Genomic DNA, 10,939 nt, shown 5'->3' with positions numbered 1-10,939 from the left:
CAAGACAGGCAAAGATTAAATGCATTTATATAGGACATAAACTGAAAGAAGGGAATTTTGTTTACTTACCGTAAATTCCTTTTCTTCTAGCTCCAATTGGGAGACCCAGACAATTGGGTGTCTAGCTATGCCTCCGGAGGCCACACAAAGTATTACACTAAAATTGTAACGCCCCTCCCCTTCTGCCTATACACCCCCCGTGCTCACGGGCTCCTCAGTTTTGGTGCAAAAGCAAGAAGGAGTAAAAAATTATAATTGGTTTAAAGTAACTTCAATCCGAAGAAATATCGGAGAACTGAAACCATTCAACATGAACAACATGTGTACACAAAAAACAGGGGCGGGTGCTGGGTCTCCCAATTGGAGCTAGAAGAAAAGGAATTTACGGTAAGTAAACAAAATTCCCTTCTTCTTTGTCGCTCCATTGGGAGACCCAGACAATTGGGACGTCCAAAAGCAGTCCCTGGGTGGGTAAATAATACCTCATAATAGAGCCGTAACCGGCTCCGTCCTACAGGTGGGCAACCGCCGCCTGAAGGACTAGCCTACCTAGGCTGGCATCTGCCGAAGCATAGGTATGCACCTGATAGTGTTTCGTAAAAGTGTGCAGGCTCGACCAGGTAGCCGCCTGACACACCTGCTGAGCCGTAGCCTGGTGCCGCAAAGCCCAGGACGCTCCCACGGCCCTGGTAGAATGGGCCTTCAGCCCAGAGGGAACCGGAAGCCCGGAGGAACGATAAGCCTCGAGAATTGGTTCCTTGATCCACCGAGCCAGGGTTGACTTGGAAGCTTGTGTCCCTTTACGCTGGCCAGCGACAAGGACAAAGAGTGCATCCGAGCGGCGCAGGGGCGCCGTACGAGAAATGTAGAATCTGAGTGCTCTCACCAGATCTAACAAGTGCAAATCCTTTTCACATTGGTGAACTGGATGAGGACAAAAAGAGGGTAAGGAGATATCCTGATTGAGATGAAAGGGGGATACCACCTTAGGGAGAAATTCCGGAACCGGACGCAGCACCACCTTGTCCTGGTGAAACACCAGGAAGGGGGCTTTGCATGACAGCGCTGCTAGCTCAGACACTCTCCGAAGCGAAGTGACTGCTACTAGGAAAACCACTTTCTGCGAAAGGCGTGAGAGAGAGATATCCCTCATTGGCTCGAACGGTGGTTTCTGAAGAACCATCAGCACCCTGTTCAGATCCCAGGGTTCTAACGGACGCTTGTAAGGAGGTACGATGTGACAAACCCCCTGCAGGAACGTGCGAACCTGTGGAAGTCTGGCTAGGCGCTTCTGAAAAAAGACAGAGAGCGCAGAGACTTGTCCCTTAAGGGAGCCTAGTGACAAACCCTTTTCTAATCCGGATTGAAGGAAGGACAGAAAAGTGGGCAAGGTAAACGGCCAGGGAGAAACACCCTGAGCAGAGCACCACGACAGGAATAATTTCCACGTCCTGTGGTAGATCTTGGCGGACGTTGGTTTCCTAGCCTGTCTCATGGTGGCAATGACCTCTTGAGATAATCCTGAAGACGCTAGGATCCAGGACTCAATGGCCACACAGTCAGGTTCAGGGCCGCAGAATTCAGACGGAAAAACGGCCCTTGAGACAGCAAGTCTGGTCGGTCTGGTAGTACCCACGGTTGACCGACCGTGAGATGCCACAGATCCGGGTACCACGACCTCCTCGGCCAGTCTGGAGCGACGAGGATGGCGCGGCGGCAGTCGGCCCTGATCTTGCGTAACACTCTGGGCAACAGTTCCAGAGGAGGAAACCCCTTAAGGAGTTGAAACTGCGACCAATCCTGAACTAAGGCGTCTGCCGCCAGAGCTCTGTGATCTTGAGACCGTGCCATGAACGTCGGGACCTTGTTGTTGTGCCGGGACGCCATTAGGTCGACATCCGGCATGCCCCAGCGGCAACAGATCTCCTGAAACACGTCCGGGTGAAGGGACCATTCCCCTGCATCCATGCCCTGGCGACTGAGAAAGTCTGCTTCCCAGTTGTCTACGCCCGGGATGTGAACTGCGGATATGGTCGAGGCTGTGGCTTCCACCCACAGCAGAATCCGCCGAACTTCCTGGAAGGCTTGCCGACTGCGTGTCCCGCCTTGGTGGTTGATGTACGCCACCGCTGTGGAGTTGTCCGACTGAATTCGGATCTGTTTGCCTTCCAGCCACGGCTGGAACGCTTTTAGGGCAAGATACACTGCCCTTATCTCCAGAACATTGATCTGAAGGGAGGACTCTGTCTGAGTCCAAGTCCCCTGAGCCCTGTGGTGGAGAAAGACCGCTCCCCACCCTGACAGGCTCGTGTCCGTCGTGACCACAGCCCAGGATGGGGGCAGGAAGGATTTCCCCTCCGACAGAGAAGTGGGAAGAAGCCACCACTGAAGGGAAGCTTTGGCTGCCCGAGAAAGGGAGACGTTCCTGTCGAGGGACGTCGACTTCCTGTCCCATTTGCGGAGAATGTCCCATTGAAGTGGGCGCAGATGAAACTGCGCAAAAGGAACTGCCTCCATTGCTGCCACCATCTTCCCTAGGAAGTGCATGAGGCGCCTCAGGGGGTGTGACTGACCATGAAGGAGAGATTGCACCCCTGTTTGTAGTGAACGCTGTTTGGTCAGCGGAAGCTTCACTATCGCTGAGAGAGTATGAAACTCCATGCCAAGATATGTCAGTGATTGGGCCGGTGTCAGATTTGACTTTGGAAAATTGATGATCCACCCGAAACTCTGGAGAGTTTCCAGAGCAATGTTCAGGCTGTGTTGGCATGCCCCTTGAGAGGGTGCCTTGACAAGTAGATCGTCTAAGTAAGGGATCACCGAGTGTCCCTGAGAGTGTAGGATTGCTACCACTGTTGCCATGACCTTGGTGAAGACCCGTGGGGCTGTTGCCAGGCCAAAAGGTAGCCTTCGCACAAAGCATAAAAACTGAGGAGCCCGTGAGCACGGGGGGTGTATATAGGCAGAAGGGGAGGGGCTTTACACTTTTAGTGTAATACTTTGTGTGTCCTCCGGAGGCATAGCTATACACCCAATTGTCTGGGTCTCCCAATGGAGCGACAAAGAAACAGCAGTTGGCTGTTGGGCTCACATAAAATTGGCCATTTTTGTGTGCTAAGTAGCTCAATTTGTATATGTTTTCCATAGCAGTAATGCATGTCTATATTCCCATGTTTATTGTTCCACATATCTGAGCTCTACAGAGTGCAACTGTCTCCTTTTTGAAAATATGTATAAGATCCATGGATGTACAAACCTCGTCCTGGATATTTAGATCATGTCCTCGAGAACTAAAAAGCAATGTAGAGCTTATAATAGAAAATATAGAAGTACATGAAGTGCTCGTATTAAATAACTGTTCTTATCGGCAATGAGACTATCACTCACCGCAAAGTGCTGTCCGCTTGCACCTTCTAAGTGTGACCACACCAGTGCAAGTTTCACTATGTCTTATGAAAGAATCAGACCAAAATGTGAAATTAATTTCCAGAGATCTTCCTCGTTAATGCAAAAAGGAACAAGAACAATTTAAGAAATAAAGTCAAAACTATTTTTTTTATTCAATATCGGTATAAAACATTACAAAAAGATGAAATAAATCCAAAAAGAAAAATCTAGCAAAAATCCCACAGCCGTTAACTCATTTCAGTCGGCCGGTGACTCCTTCAGAACGAATCCTCAAAATAAAGAGAGTCCGCGATATCTGAGAGGGTCATTAGTTACAGGCGGAGGCTCCTTACACCGGAGCAAGATGTTAAGTGAACTGATCCGAGACTCACGGACAACCTTCCAACCAGCTTAAGATTTCTTCCGGTCATGGACATCTTGTTGAGTGTAGGAAGAAACCAAAAGTTGAAATGTGCCGTTTGGTACTCGGAGCTTATGAAGATCTACATTTCATATCAGGAGGAAGTCCATGTAAGAGGAAGCTTATGGTTGAAAACCTTTGGCCCAATATTATAGTCACTGAAGCCTGTGCTTTTGGTGGTTACCAAACAGGAGGTCCAAATCGCTGGATCAGCTTCTCTTGGTCATCGAGATCCTTCTGTACCTTCTTTCTCATGTAGAATATGGGGCAGTCACGACTGTGAAGCAAAGCACAAGGATTTACAAGGGTAGAAAATATAGGATTTAGAATGATCTTGGTTTCCCTTGAATGTGGGACAAGGTGGGATGTAGGGGGGGGGGGGGTGACACTTTGATTATTTTGGTCCGGTTACTACTGCTCGGTAGAGTTGAACGAACCAGGGGTTCGGAGTTCATACCGAACATAGACTTGACTTTACCCAAAAAATAGGGTTTGAGTTTGTAGGTCGGGTGCTTTACGTATTAACACCAGTCATGGGACTATCACCGTGCTCGGGTACACTCGGTGCTCAGCTCAGTGCCGCTTGAAGTGTTTGATCGGCTCGCAATGATCGAATGTAGTGTGCACCACTAATAAAATAGAAAACCTGGCCCACCCGCGCCCGGAAGTGATCTATGTATGGCTGGCTGCATGCAAACGGAGACCCAAACTGCCCACTTAGTGAATTCCATTGGGGTTAGGTCAAGTCCGGTTCCCAAACCAAACTTTATCTAAAGTCTGGCAGAACCCACCGAACCCAACTTCCACAGGTCCGCTCACGTCTACTGTTGAGACAAAGTGCCTATCCAAGTGGACCGGAATCACCCCCACATTGCCTGGGGCATTGGCTGGAAGATGACCAATTACCTAATTCATGTTGTGTCCCAATGCTCTCCCAACCGATGATATTTGGGCTGTTGGTTTTGAGCACTGATAAGCCTCTGCCAAATCTATTTGGCAGTGGAGTTCTCTGTGTGAAAAATACTAAAGCTCAGTTGACCTCTCGTGTACAGGGAAGTCAGGAGAGATAGTTTCAGATACGTTCACCTGACACCTATTACATGTGTACGGCCAGATGATTGACCTTACGTAAATGTTCCTCTCTCAGCACCAAGGTACTTTGTTTTCTTCTGATCCAGTTCAACAAGACATGGAAGGTGTATTTGTGGCTAAGGTAAGGGTTGATAATATATTGGCAATGTAACGAACGAATGGTTCTCACCCATAACTACTCTTACTGGGGTAGGAGACCAAGATAACCCAAAAATGGCCAATTTGAATATGATAAAGACAATAGAGGGATCTACATGTGTGGGTTCTTTAGAGTTCAGATGCTTTTTCTTGAGAATATATTAGTGACCGGGTTTCGGCACCAGTATCTAATCCAAAAAGAAATAACTCAACAGCCGTTCTATAACCCAACCCGCCCGACAATATATGTGCTATCACTCAGCCCTTACTTGAGGTTGAAGAACCTGCCCATGCTCCTTGCGTTATGACACAGGTGGTGAACTCAACAAGGAGTCAACGACTGCACCTATGTGGGGCCAATAAATCAGCACCGCTTGTGTGCGATATTCATTTCATCCCGTGACATTTTTATTCCAGCAATGAATCGTGTTTTTCTTCACCTAATATCTTTGCAAAGAGGGTTCACATTCTCTTATCGGCAAGCAGAAGACTTGAAGTTAACTGTATATTTTCCACTACATTATATTTTTTTTCCGACATCACTCTTTTTCCATTAAAGTGCTGGAATATAACCATATAGCTGGTAGGATAGCAAGAAAACCCCTTTAATCCCTTCCCATTGCACTTTTGGTGCTGCAGTATATAGTGATGAAGGGTATGCTATAGAAGGCATGATGCAGCTTTGGTGCAGAAATGTTTCTGCATTAAATTTGCTCTTTCTGGCAGGAAACGCACAAAAAAATGCATGTTTTGATCAGGGCTGTGGAGTCGGAGTCGGAGTCGTGGAGTCGGAGTCGGAGCTCATTTTGGTGGAGTCGGAGTCGGTATAAAATGCACCGACTCCGACTCCTAAAATATATAATAAATTGGGGACAGGAGTGCAATGCAGAATGTGCTGAATATTTTACTAAATAACAACATTTAGTATAATGCTTATATTTAAGTGAAAAATTTATTGTAGTACAATGTGAACATCAGACATTTAATTGTTTTTATGATACAATAATCAAGATATTTGGATAGAACATAAAATATTTATTGGAATACAACTTTAGAACACAAAAAAACTAATAAATTGTAAATATGTAATATATATAATATATATATATATACAGTGTATATACACACACACAAGATATATATGTAATCTACTGTATATTACATAGTGTATTACATATTTACAATTTATTACAGTTTTTTGTGTTCTAAAGTTGTATTCCAATAAATATATTTTATGTTCTATCCAAATATCTTGATTATTGTATCATAAAAATTATTAAATGTCTGATGTTCACATACACATATTCATGTACTACAATAAATTTTTCACCTAACTATAAGCAATATATGTAGGAGTCGGAGTCGGAGCCGGAGTCGGAGTCGGAGCCGGAGTCGGAGTCGGTGCAAGAGAATTTGAGGAGTCGGAGTCGGAGTCGAAGGTTTGGCTTACCGACTCCACAGCCCTGGTTTTGATGCATCCTTTGGTGCATTTTTTTGCCATGTGTTTTTCTTAATTTAGTCTGGAAGGGCTAAAAAAAAACGCTGAAAAAAATGCACCAACAATTGACATGCTGCTTCCATTTCTGCACCAATTCTGCAAGGAAAAAAGAAGCAACGTGTCCACAGCACTTCAGAATTATCTTTGGATTTACTGGCATGGATATAGACAATCTGCACCAAAAACGCATTGTGCGCACACAGCCTTAGAGTATAAAAAAAGTTGAGAGTCATGTCAACCCAGTGGCTGCAATGACTTCATCTGGTGGGGCAACTGGTGACCCACAGCAATTGTCGGAGACTGACAGCAAAATGTAAGTGGTTAAACGCTATCTCCAATCACTGTTAAAGGAGGCAGGTGCAGGCTGTACAATACAGCCGTTTCCCACCGTAAACGATGCAGCTCCAGAGTCTTCTTCATGTTTGGACATTGGAAAAGGATAAAAAAAAGAAGCTGGTGGCTCACTATGGGATCAACTTAAGTCCTGATTATCAAGCAGAAGGTTCAAGGGATGTGTAGCACTACAAGCCGACCATTCGAATGCCGATTGACCTGCCCGGTGCACCCAGAATGGCAGTCAATCTGCCCTAAGAAGCTGGTGGATCAATATGGGATCGACTTCCTTAAGCCCTCATGATCAACCAGATGGTTAGAGGGATGCGTATCACTACAAGCCAATCATTCGAATGCCGATTAACCTGCCGAGTGCCCCCAGAACGGCAGCCGATCTGCCCTACGGATCCTTGGTGAGGTCCATATGTCCTACTAGGACACAACCTCTTTCATACATCTGAAAATAGCCGCACAGTAAAAAAAAAAAATGTAATAAAAAACGGGTCATGTTATCGGTAACCAAAAATTCCTGTGCTATCCATATTAAATAAAGTGAGCACCCCCGTCGCTTCCCCCTCCTTCTCATATACTTTTACGTAGGCTAATTTATGAATGCTGTAAATTTCGAGCTGTTTAGAAGGAAAACAAAGCTGCCATAAAGCACTGCTGCTGTCAGTCTCTCTGCCTTTTCTCATAGACCTTTGTACCCGAGCTATAGACATGGAAGTGTCTCCGCAACGGTTGTGTGCAGCCAGCACCTGCCACCGGGGCCCGGGCACTGCGAGAGACAGTTTTCCCTCAGCTGCATTGATAAGGGATCTTTTGGGAGCCATATTCTAAGCACACATGTGCCGAGGGCCATATTCACCCCACCCCTGGCAGCTGGCGAGCGGGGCAGGGAATTTGTATCTGGATAAGCTCCAGTTTGCTTTTCCCTTGGGAATTTGGAAGTGCCTGTACAGGAGCACAGATTAGAGGCCCATACTGTACCAAAGTGTCTGATGCGGTGGGAAATCACCGTAAAACCAAATCTGGGCAGTCTACTCACTTATCACTAAGAAACAGGTGTGATGTGTGCCATTAGTACAGGGCCACAAGTATATCTGGGCTGCCGTAACGTCCTGACCACGTTGGCACCAAGAGGCCTACATCCAGGGCAGCTCATGCCCTCACTAACCCCAGCGTAGGTACATGTCCCTTTAAGGTAAGGTCCCAATAAAGAGTATTTCCATAAAGGTTGACATAAGGTGATGACTGTCAACTATTATTGTGTTCCCAAAAATAGGTCATGTAGTTTTCATAAATATAGACCTTCCGCATTATGCCCTGGTCAGATCTCACATCACTTTTCCACGCTCCTCACCTTGTGCACAGGACGTCCTCGTGTAAACTTCCCTGACAGCGCTGACATTGAGTCCAGAGGCGAGAGAACTTCTCTTCTAGAGAACCAAGGTGAGCGACCTGCAAGACAGAATACGGGAAGGGCTCGGCAAAACCCGTGGTGTCTTTGTTTGGTGACTGCGTTTCCCCACCATTTTCAATATTCCCATGTATCCAAGAATAGGTCAGGATTAGCAGACTGAGCCCTACTATAACAGTGTTGGACTGGCTAGGTGTTTTTGGCTCCTTGAATCGGGAAAGATTCCAAGTGATGAAATTCCTTATATACTTACAGGTTATGGACAGATGATACTGATTGCCTTTAGTCAATAATATAGCACTAAGCTTCATTCTTCATTCATTTTCAGACTCACTGATATGAAGCCTGATTCAAGTTTTTTACTTTTTGTCTTGTGGGAATTTCTCTCCCATTAATATAGGCTGGATGTGAGCTCCACGTGTCTCTCCCAGTAATATAGGCTGGATGTGAGGTCTGTGTGTCCTCCCAGTAATATAGGCTGGATGTGCTCTCTGTGTCTCTCCCAGTAATATAGCCTGGATGTGCTCTCTGTGTGTCTCCCAGTAATATAGGCTGGATGTGAGGTCTGTGTGTCTCTTCTAGTAATATACGCTGGATGTGAGGTCTGTGTGTCCTCCCAGTAATATAGGCTGGATGTGAGGTCTGTGTGTCTCCCAGTAATATAGGCTGGATGTGAGCTCTGTGTGTCCTCCCAGTAATATAGGCTGGATGTGAGCTCTGTGTCTCTCCCAGTAATATAGGCTGGATGTGAGGTCTGTGAGTCCTCCCAGTAATATAGGCTGGATGTGAGGTCTGTGTGTCTCCCAGTAATATAGGCTGGATGTGAGCTCTTTGTGTCTCTCCCAGTAATATAGGCTGGATGTGAGCTCTGTGTCTCTCCCAGTAATATAGGGTGTATGTGAGCTCTTTGTGTCCTCCCAGTAATATAGGCTGGATGTGAGCTCTGTGTGTCCTCCCAGTAATATAGGCTGGATGTGAGGTCTGTGTGTCCTCCCAGTAATATACCCTGGATGTGAGGTCTGTGTGTCTCCCAGTAATATTAGGCTGGATGTAAGGTCTGTGTGTCTCTCCCAGTAATATAGGGTGTATGTGAGCCGTGTATCTCTACCAGTAATATAGGCTGGATGTGAGCTCTGTGTCTCCCAGTAATATAGGCTGGATGTGAGCTGTGTGTGTCTCCCAGTAATATAGGCTGGATGTGAGCTCCACGTGTCTCTCCCAGTAATATAGGCTGGATGTGAGCTCTGTGTGTCTCTCCCAGTAATATAGGTTGGATGTGAGCTCTGTGTCTCTCTCCCAGTAATATAGACTGGATGTGAGCTCCACGTGTCTCTCCCAGTAATATAGGCTGGATGTAAGATCTGTGTGTCTTTCCCAGTAATGTAGGCTGGATGTGAGCTCTGTGTGTCTCTCCCAGTAATATAGGCTGGATGTGAGGTCTGTATGTCTCTCCCAGTAATATAGGCTGGATGTGAGCTCTGTGTCTCTCTCCCAGTAATATAGACTGGATGTGAGCTCCACGTGTCTCTCCCAGTAATATAGGCTGGATGTGAGGTCTGTGTGTGTCTCCAGTAATATAGGCTGGATGTGAGGTCTGTGTGTGTCTCCCAGTAATATAGGCTGGATGTGAGCTCTGTGTGTCTCCCCCAGTAATATATGCTGGATGTAAGCTCTGTGTGTTTCTCTCAGTAATATAGGCTGGATTTGAGCTATGTATCTCTCTCCCAGTAATATAGGCTGGATGTGAGCTCTGTGAGTATCCAGGGGGCTATTGTTTTCATAAGCTCATTTGTTTCAAGCACAGCTTCTATCCTGCACTTTTTTTTTTTTTTTTTTTATCTTTTCACCTCTCCTATAGCCTTTTTTCTCTACCTTCCATGAAATACTTTTTCTCCTACGGTGGAAATCGGTCTCCAAATCTCTCTCTGGTGCGAGAGAGCAGAGAGAGCCATTAGTGGCAGGAGCTCAGAAGGGATATTTACTATTTTTGCAAAAGCACTGAGCTAGATAAAAAAAACCTACAGACCTTTTCGTAGAAATGTTTAATAAAGACTATTTAGAAAGGTCTCTGAAGTTGCCTCCTATAGGAAATTAACACTTTCATTTGAGCTACATTTCCTAATCATTAAAAGGGTTGTCTGAGGACGTTGATCTGGTACAAATAGAAATTAATGGAATTAAGTAATATATCAAGGCATGACACTTAATCAGATGCTCTCACCTCCTTCTGGTGAAGCTCAGATTCTCTCTTCTTACAGTAATTGCAAACAGCACCTAAAATACAAGACACACGGGAAAGTGAAAAGAAAGGGAATAACGCAATTTAAATGTTTGAGGGTTTTGGTTTTTTTTATACAAAATGATGATTGAGCTTCTACTTGATGATCTGCCTTCAAGCTTCACCTCTATTCTTTGTTTTACAGTTTGTAAAACAAGATTAAGAGTAAGACAAAAAAAAACTAAATAGAACTGTAAAATCTGACTACACAGAGGATTTGTTTGTAGTCTGTAACCGTGGAGACACAGATGTTCTATAGAATACACAGCAAAATATTTGATCATTACCAAAGATGTTTTATTGGTTGGACAGGAACAATACAAAAAGAAGCAGTTTGCAAAAGTTTAAATAGCCTTAAACTATGGACTAACG

General features: G+C 45.4%; 1 protein-coding gene across 1 annotated transcript in view; it reads right to left on the bottom strand.

Moving 5' to 3' along the window:
* Nucleotides 1–3,536: 3,536 nt before the first annotated feature.
* POLD1 (DNA polymerase delta 1, catalytic subunit) overlaps nucleotides 3,537–10,939 on the bottom strand; it is a 181,564-nt gene continuing 174,161 nt past the window's right edge. The window contains 3 exon segments of the mRNA XM_075328482.1: nucleotides 3,537–4,085; nucleotides 8,233–8,330; nucleotides 10,511–10,563. Of these exon segments, the coding sequence (XP_075184597.1) occupies nucleotides 3,989–4,085; nucleotides 8,233–8,330; nucleotides 10,511–10,563 (248 nt within the window). The 3' untranslated portion in view covers nucleotides 3,537–3,988.

Source organism: Anomaloglossus baeobatrachus, chromosome 11 (genome assembly GCF_048569485.1).
Source record: "Anomaloglossus baeobatrachus isolate aAnoBae1 chromosome 11, aAnoBae1.hap1, whole genome shotgun sequence".
NCBI classification, from domain to species: Eukaryota; Metazoa; Chordata; class Amphibia; order Anura; family Aromobatidae; genus Anomaloglossus; species Anomaloglossus baeobatrachus.
Note: the sequence above shows the minus strand (reverse complement) of the source record. Positions and strands in the feature narration are given on the sequence as shown.